Raw genomic sequence first — 19,313 nt, 5'->3', positions numbered from 1 at the left:
TTGGGAAGAATATTTGGAGGATTTGTTTACATGTGTAGAGATTGATAGGATACCTTTCGAAATTGTAACATGCTTATTCTATGTTCCTCGATAAAGGAGACGCTTACCATCCAGGATACGAATTGCCTACAAAAACCAGTTAGGTGGTTTGATTCTAAAGTGCATACAGGCCTATAAAAGACAATTAAAACAGTCCTACGAGACACAACTCGTTAGGCTGTGCCCTAGGTCCTATAAGTCAGCACCAGAACTAAGAAAGAGGGAGATCGGATTAGAGGTCTATGAAACTTTGATAGCTTTCAGTAATTTAAAGGACTCCCGTCAATTTTGGAAAGTGATAAACAACCCTTCCTTTAAAGACGACCCTGAAGTAGAGTTTGCCTCGGTTGTTAGTCCTGATATTTGGGTTGAGCATTTCAAAGAAGTTTATGATAAACCCTACTCACAAATGTATCTTGTTGGCACTATGGTAGCAGAATCAGTGGCCTCTGATAGTGGAATGACAACTGAGTTGAAGGACATGACAGGAGCCATAAATAGATGCCCAATAGGAAAGGCACCTGGCCCAGATAGGGTTTTCGTCCATCTATTATTCAAAGATAATGTTGACTTTTGGGCACCACTCTTGACGAATGTCTTAAATGTCATATCCAAGACTGGCACGTCAAAGTCCTGGTCACATTCAGTCATTGTGCCTAGATTTAATAAAGGAGATCGAGGTAGTCGAAAATGCTACCAGCCCATCTCACCGATTAATTCGACAGAAAGCATCATGGGCAGAGTTATCTTGGATCAGTCAGAGGCATGGCCTCAGGAAAATAATATTGTGTCTGAACTTCAATATGGTATTAGGGCAAGACTAGGCACAGCTAATAATTATAAAATATGGGTTAAGTCCGGGCAAGTTTCCCTAGATTTTATTGATTTTAAGTCCGCCTTTGACTATGTAAATTACACTAAACTTTGCAGTATTATGATGGAAATGGGTGTGGAGGTGAACATTGTCAACTTACTTACTGAGCTCCAATGTGAGGTGTCTGCCAGTGTAAGGCACGGCCCTATGGGGGAAACCATCAGAAGCTTTTTACTTTCTCTGCGAGTCTGACAGGGATGTGAATTGGCACCATTTGTATTTATTCTCTATATTAATCCTGCGGAAAAGTGCACTTTTCAGGAGAAAAACACACACTGGACTTGCAAAGAACATGGACTTAGAAAACAAAATGAAAAAGGTAAGCTTGCACTGAAAAGCAAAAAAGTACTACGTTCCGTTTACCTCTTTTAACCCAAATCCAACTGCATATATATACATATATATATATATATATATATATATATATATATATATATATATATATATATATATATATCGTGTGAAACCTATGGTTTTTTCAGTGAATTTGCAAGGTTTTTTAAATGCTAATTCCTAACTATAACGTGTGTGAAACCTATGGTTTTTTCAGTGAATTTGCAAGGTTTTTTAAATGCTAATTCCTAACTATAACATGTGTGAAACCTATGGTTTTCTCAGTGAATTTGCAAGGTTTTTTAAATGCTAATTCCTAACTATAACGTGTGTGAAACCTATGGTTTTTTCAGTGAATTTGCAAGGTTTTTTAAATGCTAATTCCTAACTATAACATGTGTGAAACCTATGGTTTTCTCAGTGAATTTGCAAGGTTTTTTAAATGCTAATTCCTAACTATAACGTGTGTGAAACCTATGGTTTTTTTAGTGAATTTGCAAGGTTTTTATAAATGCTAATTCCTAACTATAACGTGTGTGAAACCTATGGTTTTTTAAGTGAATTTGCAAGGTTTTTTAAATGCTAATTTATGAATGTATCATTATATTTTTTAAATATTTATTTTACAATAAACTACCTATATATATAGTTATAGATTAACTTTATCCTGTAATATGGAATGGCTCCGTTTTTTTTTTTTTTTTTTGGATAGAGTTGAACAGCATAGTTAATATCTTCTATAAACTTATAAACACTTAATTTTTTTTTTTTTTTTAAGTGTTTGACCGTGCGCGCACGGTGCGGGCACGGTGCACGCATGCGTACGTGCTCCGTGTGCGCATGCGTGCGTGCTCCGTGCGCGCGTGCTCCGTACGCGCATGCGCGCGTGCTCCGTACGCGCATGCGTGCGTGCTCCGTGCGCGTACGCGCGCGTGCTCCGTACGCGCATGCGTGCGTGCTCCGTGCCCGCACGGCAAGTCATGTGATTTAGAAACAACACTTTTCATTGGTTTATAGTAGTTTCAGTTCCAGAAACTTCCAACACCACACCCACTCCCCTCATTATACTTCTGATTCCCTGGGAGAAGGAGCTGAGCAGCTTTTCCAGTACTTGAGAATGGCAGAGCAGCAGTCATCATCAGGAGTGAGCAGGAGACCCTTGTGCCACAGAGACAGAGGAAACAGAGAAACTCTTTTATATGGCAATTTTTCACTTTTCCAGAGGGGCAGAAGAAGGTGATGCTCCAAAAGTCACCTGCACTATTTGTAATGGTGTCTTAGCAAGAGGAGATCCTAAAAAGAAATACTCTTTTAGTATCTTCACTATCATCAGGCACGTTAGAGATGTGCATCCTGTGGCTTATGCTCGAGCTGCTAGAGAAAACCCTCCAGCAGCTCAGCCCAGCACATCCGCAGCAGCTCAGCCGAGCACATCATCGGCAGCTCAGCCGAGCACATCATCTGCGGCGGCAGCTTCACCTGCTTCTGTTCCTCTGGATATACACCCTCTGTTTAAGAGGGTGCATATACGGTGCAATCCGTGCAATGCTCTTCTCTCTTATGGGGACACCGGCATTCCCCTAATAGAGAGCAAGATACAGCAGCACACGTGCGGCACCCTATAATTTGTCATTTTTTTGTTCCTCTGTTCCTCAATTAACAAAACGGCTGTTTTTAGAGCCACCTAACATCTAAACACTTAAATTTGATTTTAAATTCTATTTTTTTTTTTCCGACGTGCGCGCACCGTGCGCGCACCTTGCGAAGGTGCGTGCACCGTGCGCGCACCCCGTGATTTTTTTAGAAAAAATAAACTGTTTTCTTCACCCTTCATGGTCCTTCTGGGACCCCCTGACAAAAGCTAGGGGGTCAGGAACTCTGTACCCTGCCCCCTTTTCACGTTCTCCACCTTTCTTTTTCACGGTCACACACAAAATGGCGGACAACACTTCCTGATTTCGACCGATTCGAATGTTGACTGACATGTAACCACCAATCAGAATCACGCTCGCGCACGGTGCGAGCCTATAGATATTTATGTACTTTTAACTGCATTTTTCTCAGGAACTACTGAACAGATTGACACCATATATGCAAAAGGCACATCCCTGACCTGAGGACTACCTCTTTGCCAAATTTCAAGTAATTCTGTTCAGCCGTTCGGGCTGTACCTTCGACTAAAGGTCCTATGGGAAAATGCATGGGGAAAACGCGTTTTGGGACCCCCCTTTTTTCTCAGTCCCCGCTTGACGAATCACCCCGAGACTTCCAGGGTAGGAGCTGAGCGGAGCGCCCCATTAGTTTTGAAAATTTCGCGAGGATCCGTCAACCGGCGCCAAAGTTATTCAAAATAGAATTTTCAGATTTCCTATGGAAACACGGTCCCAACTATAACTATCTACTGGCGACCGCCAGTAGATAATTCACTATAATTATGGTGAATATAATTGTTTCTTCTTTAAAGACGATTACGTTAAACTTTTTTAAGTGGGGAATAGATAATTGTAAAGTGAGTGAAGATGTTGAAGATGTGTTCAAGGAATATTAGAAGGGAGCTGTCATAACCCAAGACTTAGTATACGTTTCTCAAAACAAACTTATTTTTGTAATCTTCAGGTCCAGTTTCTCTCCTTAATGCATTGCAAGTCAATTTTGCACACTGCTAGATCATAGGAAACTAGGAACCTTGGCAATTACGCGGAGTTATTTATCCAATGTATGTATAAACCCTCACATACGTTTGACTGGCAGTTACTCTGCCTTCCATAGTTTAAGATTTACTCACCATGGGTGAGCTATTAGGTTTATGAGGACTTACAATTTACCTATAATTGTGATATAATATCCATGTACTTCTCTAAAGTATCTGTATGGATCTCGGAGTGCAATGAGGTTTCTTCGCGTGTCATTCTAAAACGTGAGATCTCTCTCTGTCTCTTCCCCCTTTCTCTCTATGCTAAAAATTGTTAGCAAATCTGCAAGCTAACTACACGAGAGTTGGCTCTTCTCAACATAATCACCATACTCAAACATAAATATACAGCATATCCTTATGTATGTAAGCATTTATTTGGACTATATATGTGTACCTAGATATAATTATTATACACATTTATAGAAAGGAATACACATGTTCATAAATATATTGATATTAGTTAGTCCTGCTTAACTACTTACAGTTTTATAATTCTACGTTTAACATGTATATAGGTCACTGCAAGAATAAGTACATTTTTATCATAACTATTTATCTACAATTGCTTCACTATTGAATTACCAAAAAAACTATTATAAAAACAAATTAGCTTGAATATAGCAGCATTTCAAAGTCTGAGTTTATTAAATATAACATAAATCTACATATATTACCTTCCTTATACATATATACCTTCCATGTACTTATGTATCTATATATGTATTACTTTACTCCTAATTTCAGCATCTCCAATGCACTACCCCATATCTTACCCAATACTCTCTCAATATATCCTCTACTGCCACTCTCCGACTCATACCAAACCCATTCGACTACTATGATCCCCAAAATAACCCTTTCTCGACTCTTCCCTCATCTCCCCCTCCTTGCGTCATTTCAAACCTCTTTCACTATTCAGATCTCCCAAACGATCCTTTCTAAACCCTTCCCTTTGACTCTTCCCCCCCTCCACTTCCCCTTTACTCATCCAAAACCTCTTCCTACTGCTATGATCTCCAAAAACACTTTCTAGACCCTTCCCTCTTCGATCCCTCCACTATCCTTCTCAATCCAACTAACAGACTCATTGTCCACCGCTCAAATCAATTTCATATTTCCCCGATACTAATTCCCCACTAATCCTGTTTGAGTTCCGGAGTAGCGTGCTACCCGCCAAAAAGCACTTCAATACCTCATAAGGGGTAGCGAAAACTATATAAATGCAAACCCTTCCCTTTTCTATCCCTCTAATATGCTTTTTCAGTCCAAACAACAAACTCACATGTCCACCACTAAAACTAATTTCATTTCGCCCCATACCAATTCACCACTAATCCTTTTTGGGTTCAGGAGTAAGTGCTACTCGCTGAAAAGCTCTTTAACGCCTTGTCAGGGGTAGTAAGTGTTATATAAATGCAATTACAATTAGCAGTCTAGAACATCACCTGTTTAATCTAAATGCAGATGTGCCGCATTTAAGTACCCGTTTGGTTCCTGTATCACTCTATGCGGATGTCGCTGTCTTAATAGCCAGGACGAAACTTGGTTAACAGAAGCTCCTAGGTAGCTTTGTGAATTTTGTGAATGGGTTGGAGTTAACTACAAATCACTCTGAAACTCACATTAGGATCTATAGGCCAAGGTCAAACAAGGGAAATACCTTTTTCATTAATACCAGCATCATTGTATCTGTTCCATCTTTTACCTATTTGGGCATTTTTTTTTGACGATCATGGTACAAGGAACCAACATGGCACACTCACTGCAACGAAGTTTGACCACACTGTGGATGGTTTCTTCAAGTTTAAGAACAATTTAGTCTCAAAGCCCATTAAGCAGTTCGTGACAGTTTAGAAAAACAAATGTCTATCTGTGGCAACTTGTGGATCAGGAGTTTCGGGGAATTAAAGATATTATGGCCATCCAGAGAGTTGAAAATAGGTGCCCGAAAAGGCTGTGGGGGGTCCCTCATGGCACAGCCACCATATAAGCCATGAAGAACTTGGCCTCGAGTATGTTACAGATCTTTTCAGAATTTGACCACATCGACCGTGGCTGTCAATCTGGACAAAGCCAGAGACCAATTTTAGTCGCCATGTGGACAGGGACTGCTTGAAGTTAGATAGAGCTACTAGCATCCCATGGCTATTGTATATAAAGAATATGAGTAATACTATGGGTTTTCCCGACTTTTACAGCAGCCCAGAGCTCCTCTCTTCTGCCTTTAGACAGACTCTCAAAGATCGCTTCAGAGCTCGATTAGGAACAGCAGAGACTGCACTGAGAGGTATGTCTGTACAGTCTTTTAAATTCAGCATCTGTCATGGATCCATATCTTATATAGGTATGCAAAATCTACCAGGGGGCCTTGTTAACCAGGCTGATATTGTGCACCTTGCACTTATTGGTGGCCTTTCTAGACCCAGTTAGGCTTCCAACGATTCTTGGCCTAAGTCTGTGTGATGATCTTTCTAAACAGTCTACTCTGCATTTAATGTTATTTTGTAAATTTTATTGTAGTCTTAGAAAAACTATTCTACTCCCACTTTTAAAGGATATTAATGTTAGACATAAGACAGCCATGCTTTATTTACAATCTCTTCCCTCTGAGTGTATGTCTGACTGTAGTGATATGCAGCTGGTGTGCACCTTAGGGTCAAGAATCAGTCCCAACAGTTCTGAAAGATCGGGTCTGGTTTGCTGTGCGCCACTCTGCTTGGAGCGGGATCGTCGATGTGCCCAGCTGATACTGTTCCAGTTTAAGGAACAGGCTATCCAGTTCGAATAGGGATGGAAGAAAATGTGCCTATGATTAAGAATAGCCTCGTTGGGTGGGCTGTAGTGCATTTCCATCAATTTCTGTAAAGACTAGTTCAACCGAAACTGAACTATAGTAATGTTTTTTCTAATAGTACTGACTTTCTTGCGGAACACAGCTAAACAAATATTGTGCATTTTAGACAAACAAAACCTTTATTTTACTCCACACAAATAAAAGCTTTAGAAAAAAAACAAAAAGGAAAAGAACAGTGGATGACATCAAATAATATGTTACTTTAAAACATCACCCATCACCACAGCAATTTTCATCTTGCCAGGAAATTTGCAAGTAGCCATTTCTAATTTTTAATTATATTTATGCATTTAATTCCAGATGAAATCTAAAAAAAAGGGTGGATTGTAGCTGATGTTGAGCTCTACAGACATATTTCTTCCACAGGTTGCCCTGGCTCGAACTTTTTAGCTAACTTTTATCGTGGTTCTAAGAAACAACAGTTTTCTTTAGGTCGAGTCTACCAGACTGCATAGCTGTCTAGTAGCAAAAGACCAACTATCAACATACCACATTTTACAATGGGCTTAAATCCAGACTATTGCTTACCATTGGTTGGCATTCTGTTCACGCTCTTTTGCTTCCTGCTAATTCGATGGCTTGCCATTTTTTAATTTTTTATTCTAACTGTTTTGTATAGCGCGAACAAGACTCTTGCGGGTATCAGAGCGCTTTACAGGGCATATGCATGAGATTGTCAGATACATACAAGTACGATAAATTATGCGAATACAATCCTGGGAACTGTTAGCTACTAGCATATATCAACAAGAGTGTATAAGAAAGTTCAGGTGAATCTGGACAAGAAAATCGCCTTCACTTCTTTTTTGAAGAAGGCAGCGGATGGATTCAGTCTTGTTTCTGGTGGCAAGACGTTCCAAAACCTAGGGGCCATTCCTGAGAAGGTACGATTGTAAGTTTTTTTCTTGAAGAAACGTTGTGGTTTAAGTAGAAGATTATCAGAGCTCCTAGTGGTTCTGCTACCACCCGACAGCACTAGTTTCTCCGTAAGGTATTTCGTTTTTTTTTGGTGTAATGCCTTATGTGTCATACAGGCGATTTTTAAATGGATTCTGGCCTCAAAAGGTAACCAGTTGAGGGGAAGAAAGTCAGGGGAGATGTGGCAGTTTCTTGTGGAGCCTGTGAGGAGTCTTGCGGCTGTGTTGATTGAGGCTCTTAGCGGGGCGGTTGTGGATCTGGGAAGGCCACAGAGAGCGATACTCCCATAGTCCACTCTGGGAATTACTAGGGTTTGAACAGCCTGTTTGAAGTCATTCGCGGGTATGAATGGCTTCAATTTTCTCAGGGTGTTCATCTGAAAATTGGCTCCTCTAGTAAATTGGCTCCTCTAGTTGCCGCGCTGATGTGTTTCTGCATGTTTAGTTTACTATCCAGAGTTATACCAAGGGATTTCGCAAAATCAATGATGAGAGGTTGACCATCGAGTGCAGTTAGGTGCTGCATCCACTCGCGGATCATGACTGTTTGATTGGGGGGAGCGATAAGGAGGAACTCAGTTTTTAGTGTGTTAAGTTTTAGATGGTTGCTTGCCAACCAGCACTGTGCTTTTTGGAGCGTAGAGTTAAGGGACTTGATATCATCAAGAGAGTTGACCTTCATGTAGAGTTGAGTGTCGTCAGCGTACATGTGATATTGGATATTTGAGGAGTTGAGAAGCTCAGTGAGTGGTTCCATAAATAGATTGAAGAGTGTTGGGGAGAGGGAAGATCCCTGGGGTACTCCCAAGGTGACTGGGGTGGGGTTAGATAAAGATTGGTTGATCTTGAATCTTTGCGTTCTGTCTTGGAGGAAGGAAGTGAACCAGTTTAACACTGTTCCAGATAAACCCATTCTGTGTTTCAGGAGGTCTAGGAGGTAGCTGTGTTTGACTGTGTCGAAGGCTGAGGATAAGTCCAGTAGGATTACCAAACAGGCTTTATTTTGGTCCAGTATTTGTAGAGCGTCATCTATAATGTGGGTCATGGATGATTCGGTACTATGCCCAGATCGAAAGCCAGATTGGAATTGATCTAGCAGGTTGAAATAGTCAATGTGGTTACTGAGCTGCATGTGGACACATTTTTCGAGTAATTTGGCCAGTGTCGAAATGTTGGATATTGGGCGATAGTTATTCAGGTCTGACGGGTCAGCTGATACTTTATTTAGGATGGGGGATACCTGACCCGTTTTAAGGATGTCCGGGATGGTTCCTTGCAAAAGAGAGGTGTTTATAATCCTGGTCCATAGGGGCATTAGCTGTAGCATGAAGGTCTTTAAGTGGGTTGCTGGGAGAGGATCCGTAAAATGATTGGAGGGATTCAACGCCATGAGCGTGTTGACAATAGTTTCTTCACTGTAGAGGTTGAAGGTGGTCCAGGAGGCGTTGTTCTGGAGGTCGAGCTTTGTAGGACAGTAAAGTGGGATCATTAGTGTGGTCATCGTGGTGATAGTGCGTGGGTGGGTGTGGGATAATAGGTCCTTAAGTAGGTCTGTCGTTAACTTTTCAGTCTTTGTTGTGAAAAAGGCGGCAAGCTCTTCAAAATTGGGGAGTGTTTCTGGGTTGACTTGGGGGGAGTGGGAGATATCCTTAGATTGAGCCTTGATTATTTCGAATAGTTTTTTTGGGCGATTCTCAGCTTGGTCTAATTGTTTACAGATGAAGTCAGCTTTTGAACGTCTGATCTTTCTGTAATAGGAGTTTCTGGTGCTTCTTAGTAGTTTGAGGTGGGCAGCGGATGGAGCGGATCTCCATTGTCTTTCAATGGCTCTCATTTAGCCTACCATCGTACCAGGGGTTTGAAGCCTTTGTGGTGACTCTTTTCAATTGTAGGGGTGCCAGGTTGTCGAGTACCCTGTTCATAGAATTGATGTAGTGGTTGGTCAAGTCCTGTACATCATCTAGTCCATCCAGTGGGGGTGCGAGGATGTGGCTAGCGGTTGCGAGTGCGGTAGGGTTGATGTTATCTAGGTTCCTTCTCCAGATTTTCGTTCTCTTAGGTTGGATAGAGAGTAATTTAACTACTTCCTTGATATGGAAAGTGATTATGTGATGGTCGGACCAGTCGCAAGGAAGAATCGAATCAAGCTGAATAGAGTCTTCCTTGGCGATCACTAGATCAAGGGTTGAGCCCTTATCGTGGGTGGGACTATCACAAATTTGGGACAGCTTGAGGTCGGACAGGAAAGCTTTGAGGCTGTTGACCTCTGGGTCATTTGGATAGTTCCAGTGGAGGTTGAAGTCCCCTAGGAAGTGTGTTGACCGACATTTGTGGCTAGAATATCCATAATGTGTTCGATGAAGAGGAGGTTGTTACCAGGAGGATGGTAGAAAGAGTAGAGTGAACATATTGGTTTGTTATTCCTCGAGATGTCTAGGCAGAGGTATTCACAGGAAGAGAATACCGGAGAATTGGAGCGGTTCACTGAGAGGTTGTTCCTATGAATGCAGGCAATACCACCCCCTAGCTTATCAGGTCTGTCAAGTCTTGTAATGTAATAATTTGGGGGAACTAAAATGTCTAAGATGGGTGAGGATGATTCGTTTAGCCAGGTATCCGTCAAGATGATAAGGTCAGGTTTATTGGTTATAATGAGGTCATCTATATCAGCAGCATAACGTGACGCTGATCTACAATTTAATAGGATACATTTTAGCTGGTCCTTGGTCAAAGTGGGTTTCTGGTCATGAGAGATGGGTACTCTCGTCAAGTTATTTGCATCAATGTCTCTGGGGGTGTGTCTTGTACTTCTAGATGCATTGGGATGGATGGGTTGGATTAAGGACAGTTTCTGTGTGTCGACATGTGCCATGTCTATCTTGTGTCTGTCCCCCCCCCTCCAGAGCATTACCTGCGTCCTTCCACTGCTCAAATTTCGACAACTACTTTTTTTTTTGCCTGTGCACACCACAAGGATGCATGTCTTTTCCAGCTATCTCTCATGTGCTTCTCACCCCCACCCATGCTCATGTTGTTCTCTCTCGCCATACTTCTCCTCCGTTCCCCCTTTTGCACTCGTTTGCCTGTGTGCTTCTTCCTCCACCCTTCACAGTGCTGTTTCTCACCTGTGTGCTTTTCTCTCCCTCCACATTGCCCTCACCCGTGTCCCCCTCATTCTACTCTCCATGTTGTTTTCCCACAACTATTCCCTCAGTGTTGCCTCTCCCACTGGCTTTTGGAAAAATAAAATGCTTGTGCAACATTTTTTTTCCTTACTGATTCCATCTCGGACCGATAAATAAAAAGAAAAAAAAGTGTGCCAACATAATTGGTGAAGCATATGTTTGCCTGGAAAAGGACATGCTGTATGTATCCTATGGATCCTATGGCCAACCGAAAAGAAATGTATGAATAAGTCCTCCAGGAACATTGTTAGCTGTGGCTGATTTACCCTGTTCCCCGGAGGAATACTGGATTGCCTTGTGTATGTTTAGCAACATTACAAAAAACCATTGCTAAAGTCAATAGGTCCTAAAGGCGAGACCTACTGGCTTTCCAAAGGCTTGTTTTTTCATTAGCATTGCTAAGGATAGCTCTTTTCATGCCATGCACGGATATTTCTGGAGACCAATGTGAGCCATACAGTATTTTTGGGGGGGCTGAAACAGTCCAAGTTTTATAAACATTGTATGCATCAAAACGTAGTATTAAAATAAAAAGTACAATTTTAACTAAGAATGTTTTATGGTTTAACTAATGACATTGGTGAAAACAATGGCGTGTCAAATGATTAAATTATCTGAAATAAATGTAGATTATGAGATGGCGAAAATTCCCCCGAGTGTTCATATTACACTGGGTGGTGAATTCAAAAGACCAAAAATATATATTTAACATGCCTCACAGAGATATGAATCACACCGTAAACTCTAAACTTTCGAATATAGTTGTATGTGTAATCAGTTCGCTTAACCATGCATGCCAAAATTTCAGAACATCTAAGCGGCAGGATTCAGAAAAAAATGGGAGGGATTAGTTTTCCCATTGATTTATATCGAAGTCAAGTAGGTTTTAAGCTAAATAGTGTCATTTTTTTCTGCAAAGTGTCGCCATGTATGGTGTATGCAAAAATCTTGCGTCTTCCATGTAAATTGGGCGTGTCGGTTATCTCTCTGCACGCCAGTCTGGCCAAACGGTCAACAGACCACAACTCTGACCCTCACTCATGACACCCAACGCTTCCCATGTAAGACATTAATTCCGCACATATCTCAACCATACATTCAGGCTCCAGCCTGCATACGCTGGATGAGGCTGAGGCCTTACGAGGTCACACTATGATGTGCTCTATACAAATACTAATGTCAACAAACCAGTCTAAACAGCCACCAAGTACATCTCGAATGTAACTTTATAACCACTGTGTCTATTTACTTCAGTGAACTACAAAGGTTTCAGATATCAGAATTAAATGTATAAATCCTCCTAAGTACCCAATAATTAGATCACAGACGTCTGCTCTGGATCTCTTAACCCACTAAGGGACTGTTTCAATAAGTAATCGAATTAGATGACAAGCAAATATAAAAGCAAATATAATTCTGACCCTGCCGGGGGACAGTGGAAATGGAAGAGAGAGAGGCAGTCACATGTTTGCGAGGAATTTGCTCTGCTCAACAAAGAAGACATTGACTTGAGGAAACTTGTGACAGTGGCTGGCTTCAGGAATGTTAATTAGAACATTCCAAACTAGGCAATTAAAAGTATAGCTGCCAAGTTACCCTGTGTGACACACACAGTTTGAGGTTAACAGAACTCGCCATGCTGGACTTCAGATGATTAAACTAGCAAACTACAAGTCCCAGAATGCAAAGTGTGGTTGCAGAAAGCCAAGAATGGCTGATCGGTGTGTCACAGATTACATGTATTAGGCAGCAGATATGCAAATGATAAAGAGTGCAGCTTACCTTGTAATCACGTGCAGGAACTGTGGAGTAAGAACGGCCTGCTGGGACCGCTCTGGATACTGGTAGGTGGAAATCAACTCAGGCTGCGTCCTGATTGTGTAAAGATAGCCAATGTGTGGCATGGAGAAAAAACAAAAGAGACTCAGCAGCTCTTTTTTCGGAGGTGGTGTTTTCCCATTTTCTGTTAAAGAACAACCTGTTGAAAAGACATACCTTTTTACTTAGGAGCGAACCATTTTTTCAAATTGAAATAAGAAAATGGCGGCCGTAGCTTCAGAGGAGCTGTGAGAAGGATATTGAGGAACAAGAACCCCAATTCTGCCCACTTCTGCGAGCAGGCTTCTTAAACTGTGATATTTTATACACAAACATGGACTGAAGGAGGCAGGCTCCGGAATTGAGCATGTCACAGCAGTGGACAACAAGCTTTGCTTCTCACTGCTGTGTTCACAAATAAGGTGAATAACAGCATTTTGACAGCCTGTTTGGGATGGGGAAAGGTACTGGATCTATATTTAATAAGCGTAAGACACATCCTTCTAGGTAGAACGTTTGCCTCCAGTGCTTATTTGGACGACCCAGGGAGTCGAAGAGCATGCTGCAAACATTTATTCTTGTAAAATGAAGTGAAAACATTATTGAAATCCATGGCCAACTGCAAATCCATCCTTCGATCCCAGACTCCTCCTTTTAACCCACATGGATTGAAGCATAAGTGTAGTTTGTGAAGGAGATAACAAATGAAGCAAAAACAAAGTGATTTTGGGGTGGAGGTTTAAATAAAAAAATCATGTTATATTTTGTTTGCAAGAGTGACCTAAAAACAAAGGGTATGGTAGTGGAAGACTGAGGCAAGAGGTGAAATCAAGAGTAGCTTTAATCATTTGCAGTTGCCAGATGGGACTGGTGGGTTACTGTCAGGCACTGAGGCAATCAAGTGCACTTGTGTGTAGCTTCTGGGTGAAATAATGTTGAATGGCTTATGCAGTCCAAACTAACAGCTTATACCGAGTTGGGGATGCCCCAAAATTTAGAAAATATTTGAGGCACAGGGGTAAACTAATCAGATATTTTGTGAGGTACAGCAATGTGACTTGCTAACTACTAACCTGAGGATCCGTTATGTTTTTTTGAGAATGTTGCCGGGAGGAAGAAAAGCACCACCATGTTATATTAAAATCACTTATGAAGCGCACGTACACCAGACGGTTTCATGGCGCTAGAGTTATGGCGAGGCAGCGGAAAGGAGGATGGCTTAGTTATCATATACCTGGGAAAACAGCCAGGTCTTGAGCTGTTTTCTAAACTGTGCAAGAGAAGCAAAATACCTCATCTCCATAGGGAGGGAGTTCCAAAATTGTGGGGCCAAGACTGCAAACCGTAAGCCACCATGTTTCTTACGTTTGAAGGGGGGGGGGGGGGGGGGGGGGGGTTGCCAACAGGTTCAAGTGGGAAGACCTAAGGTCTCGAGAAGGAATGTAGCGTGGAAGCCTAGTTGAAATAAAAGCTGAACTATTACCATAGAGAGCTTTAAAAATAGTGCATGCCAGCTTGAAGGCACAACACTTGGCCACTTGGAGCCAGTGGAGGCTTTTCATAAGTGGCCTAACGTGGTACCACTTGGGTTGGTGGAAAATCAGCCTGGCAGCTTGGTTCTGAACGAATTGAAGGTGTCTCAGTTGGTACGCAGGAATGTCTACATACAGTGAGTTGGCATAGTCCAGTCGGGAGATTACAAAGGCTAAAATGACTAGGGTCAGAGCTTCTCTACTCAAAAATCTGCTAATCTTCTTTATTCTCCGCAACTGATATGAGAATATGACCCTAGTGGTGGACTGGAGTGTACTTCTTAAATATGGTGGAGTGCCCCTAAGATTTTCCTTTTTTTTTTTTTTAATTCTCATTAAGTATAGTACTGCTCAGAAGTTCACACAATATTGGTTTACCTCTTATAGGAATGAACTTCACATATGTGGATGGAGTAGGACCATTTCATCGACACTCACCCGTAACCATTACCATACACCTGCCCATTCTAGACAGCAATTTCAGTCTGTAACAGCACATTGGAGGACATCAATGGGCCACAAGAGGGAGTGAGCTCAAACATGTCCACATGATGTGGTTGCTACTACATTCTTTACTGAACTATTACCCAGAGGTGGTGAAGACACTTCTGGCTGTCACTCCATCTGCCTATGCCAGGAGAACAGTGTTAGTGAGAGCCGCTATGGCCAGGGAGTACAATATCATTGGAATACTCATTTGTGAACCGTGAGTAGTATAGTCAGCCAGCTGTGCCGTGCTGGCTTTGCATATATGATTCTTTTTGGCGCAAAGCATAAGTAAGGCTTCCTTGGGCCTGCCATATGGGTGGCAGCTCTTTGAGTGTTTTAGTTAGTTATGCCCCCTTAGCAAGTTATACACATGGACACATCCACAAGTGTGACCATTTCTGGACAGGTTATTGCCATCTACTCTGGTGCGAGCATGAGTCCCACGCAAGGGGGCTTTTATAATGCACAATAGAGGAAACCAGGGTTACACCCTACTCATGCTCAACCCAGTGAATTCCGTGTTACATATGAGGGTACAGCGGTGCAACAGGATAGTATCCAGCAGTCAAATCGTCTTGCTAACTAGTGGGTCACAGCACTATTGTACCTGGATTACTACAGGAAATATGGCCCGGTGAATGAAAATGCTGGCTCTAAAGAGCAGCACTAATCAATATTTCTTCTGATTCCTTTGTTTTATGGTGAATGCAGGTGATGCCACACTGAGTCCATCTATTCTAAAATAATTCTATGCCTCAACAATTAATTATTACACACTTCTCGAACGGTTTCCTGGGCAGTTTTGGAGGCATCCAGTTCTTAGTGTTGAAAAATGCTAGCAAAATATTTGATTTGCTTGTAAGTAAACAGGCTGTATGAATATTTTGAGATAAATGGCACTATTTAAACAGAACATCTTTGTATACAAAGGACGTGCCCACGTGCTTACTCACTGTATGAGTTATGTGGTTATATTTCCTCGTTCTAATCAAATGGCACAGTCAAGAGCAAAGACGATATGTGTATGTGTTAACATAAAAACAATTAAAATTTAGGTTTATACGTCTCTGCATTTACCTGTCCTGTACATAGGCAACATCTGGAGTGAATGTAATCGCGTGTCTTCAACGGAGCACACCTGAGAAAAGTCAGGTGCAAAGTGCCTATAGAAATAACATATTTCAATCAGTAAATGCTTATTTTCAGTAGATTCTCAATAATGTAAAATTTAGACGGAATTTAAAAATGTGTACAGCTCAAAGCTTTTCGAAGGCTCATCAGTACACAATTATTCTAAGTAAAATACTGAATAAAAAAAGCAACAGATTGATCATTAGAACAAAAATTAAATTAGTCATCATTACAGATTTGGCTTATAAAGACCCTCCTGGTTTTGGAGGGTCAAACAACCAGTGTTATTTATTCAACAGCCAGGCTGGTTCATCAGCATTTTGCGCAGGTAGAAATGTCAAAAGAACAATTTGCAAACATCAGGATGGAAAGCCAGAAATGCATGCTCGTTGTGGGATTCACAAATAATTCTAGCAAATCTGGGAGTCCGCAACTGCAGCAGATTACAAGGGCTCTTCGCATGCATAAACATTTTGTTACACTGAAGAATGTCCATGCAAACAGGTACAACCCATGTTACTTTACTTGTTTACATCAGATTACATGTACTGGTATCACACCTCACTATGAATCCCAGGTCCTTTGAACGAAGCTATTCTACTGAGACACATCTCTCCTTTTCAACAAAGCCGAACAACAACAAACGTAGTTGGACAATAGCAGACACCATGCTCATCCATTCCATCTATTCCAAACAAATGAGCGTATAACCACACAGCTCAGCCACAGAAGACACTAAAGATACTATATTTAACCTTTCCATCTGTGAATCTAGGCAGGTGAACAACACCAGATATTACACACCTGCCTATCCTGTGACAATTAAATGCATAAACTGGGAGCTCAGCCTACTGAGACACTTCAACCATACTAAAGTAGGAACACACTCAGAGATTGAAAATTTACCACACATCCATTGCTCCCCAAGGCATATAGTATCACCAAACAGGTCAGCCACACAGGACGCCAAGAATACTATACTTAATCTTCCCCACCATGAAAAATAGCTGATCAACACGAGATACCACACACATTCATATCCTGACTTCTTCGAACACAAACCAGAAGCTCCATTTCTTACAGATCAATCTAGAAAGACCCTTCAACTATACAGAAGTAGAAACACTCCCAGGGATGGAATGCTCACAGCTCATACATTCCACATCAAGGGATATAGCAAAGCCACATAGGACACCAAGAATAGCATACCTCACCTTTCCCATGACTACAGACTGCTGAACGACATGATCAGGCGCCACTCAGCTTCTTTTAGATACAGGCATGTAGTATTTCTGCATTTTCTTAAATGTAGATTACATGCAAAAGTGTTGTTCTTTATGAGGGACGTGTGAGTCCATTATGTCAGGGTGGGTAAATATTTTGTATGAGCTACATAAAAGATAGGTCTACTTTTAAACCTGGAAGTATCAAACATAGGTGCTTTACGGCATATGTTAAAGGGACTTATTTGCATTTTAATGTAGACCTGTGTGTCTCCTGCAACCACCTCTCGCCTCAAACCAAAGTTACTGTTGTCAAAGGCCCTTTCAATATTTGAGCCATTAAAAATATATTGTCCAAACTTGTTATTTGCACACCAAAAAATGACAAATTGTTTTCAATGAAATTAACTTCGAAATAATTGCCATTATTAGCATAATTTTCGAAAGTGCTAATGGATTGCAGAAAACACACCACATGGGAATTCAGCAGGAATGTGTTAGCAAATTAGGAGACTGGAAACATGAGGAGCCAAGATTTGGGGAAAAGATCCCAGCAACACAGAAGTATTTCTTGCGGTCTATGGTGTAAAATGAAATAGGAGGGGATTTGAAAGACAACTGTAGGAAGTCCCTTATTATGCTGTCACAAGTTATCCTATTATCGATAAAGCTGTCATTGTTTGCTTTTTTGTGTAAACCCTCACTGATGCATCAACAGTGAAAGGGCAAGCGTGTTCTCTGTTGTCTAGCAACTTGAACGGAATTCCGTTTGATAACCTGGTATTAGGTAGGCCTGGGCGGTAAATTCCGTTCCGTTCGCGGAATTTGCGGAATTTGGGTAATTTTGCGTTCCACGGAGAACGCGAAATTGCCCAAAAATCTGCGTTCCGCAACTTCGCGAAATTTTTGCTTGTTCGCGTTCTCAATATGCGTGTTCGCGAGATATTTCACCCCGAGCACGCAAACAGCGATCGCGAACAGGAAAAAAGTATCGCGAACAAGCAATTCCGCGTGTTCGCGGAATTTCTGCATGTTCGCGGAGATATTTTACCGTTTCGCGGAGATTTGCGTAACGCGATTGCGCAAATTCCGCCCACCCCTAGTATTAGGTGTGCTAGGATGGTATTATGTAGAGTACCCAAGTATACAATTATTCAAGAAAAAACAAACATATGATATGACCTCAACATTCAACAGAGCAATAGTCTGTAGTTTTCAGGTTTTTGAGGGTTGGTGGAGAACATGGTCCTGTCAGGTAGAGAGAATCACATCATTTAATGACAATACGAGGGGCAGGGACAACTGGCCCAATGTTTGGGGACAGATTTGAACATAACTATGGGAATCCAACTGGAAACAAGAGGAGGGCGAGCCTCCTGTAGGACTGTAATGACTGTTAAAAAAAAAATCCAAACTCTACTGGCAAATACTTAATTTGAGAGTTGACAAAAAGTAAAAGAAAAGCAAAGGCACACAAGCAAAAGGGCAAGCATTCTAGTTAACCAGTCCAAGGCAAGGCAAGGCATAATAGCACCAAAGCAAAGGTACAGTAAAAGCGGTCAAAATCAGTTCGAGACTCATAGCAAGGGGTCTATCGCCTCAGGGGGGCCACCAACCCAATCCCCATGAGGTCAGGGAAGACAATGGGACACCCCCCTCCCCCACCAGCTTGTGAAGGGCAAAGCAAAAAAAGATGGAATCTGCAAAAGGAAGGGGTCAAGTGTAATCACCAGTCCCCCTTGTTACATTTGACTCAGTACCACAGAACACACTGAGTTGGAGTACGGATGAGTAGGCGACCCACTTCAAGAGAAGCCACCTCGCTCCTTTCAACTAAAAATCTCAAAATTTTCGTTTCTGAAAGATGCAGGCTCTACGATGGTTTCATCCTGGAGTGAAATCCAAAGCTTGTAGCCACCACTCCAGCCCCTACAGCCTTCACATTCCCAAAGGGCAGGCAATAAGGTAGACAAGGTACTTATAACGATCTACAACGATCTGGAAACACCTGTAAGGAGGGGCAGCCCCAGTACAAGCTATCCCCCAGCCTACATGGCTTATGTAGTTAAGCCAAGAGGCCAGACATCACTGGAAACTAGGGGATGATACCGGAGCCGACAAACTGGGCCACTCAGGCTAGATCCTGACACGCAACTCAGAAGACCAACCCGCACTGACTCGGGACGACAGCACGCCCAGGGCGCCACCACTGACCAAGACATC

The 19,313-nt window shown here is 41.8% G+C and overlaps 1 protein-coding gene across 1 annotated transcript in view; it reads right to left on the bottom strand.

The window, feature by feature from the left end:
- The window catches only part of HPS3 (HPS3 biogenesis of lysosomal organelles complex 2 subunit 1), a 472,707-nt gene that overhangs the window by 361,513 nt on the left and 91,881 nt on the right, over positions 1–19,313 (bottom strand). The window contains exons 4-5 of the mRNA XM_085635071.1: positions 15,814–15,899; positions 12,680–12,875 (exon numbers count right to left, since the gene is read on the bottom strand). Coding sequence (XP_085491197.1) covers positions 12,680–12,875; positions 15,814–15,899 — 282 coding nt within the window. The remainder of the gene's footprint in view (positions 1–12,679; positions 12,876–15,813; positions 15,900–19,313) is intronic.

This window comes from Triturus cristatus, chromosome 11 (genome assembly GCF_964204655.1).
Source record: "Triturus cristatus chromosome 11, aTriCri1.1, whole genome shotgun sequence".
Lineage (NCBI taxonomy): Eukaryota > Metazoa > Chordata > Amphibia > Caudata > Salamandridae > Triturus > Triturus cristatus.
The sequence above is the reverse complement of the archived record's forward strand: the minus strand, read 5'-3'. Positions and strand labels throughout refer to the sequence as shown.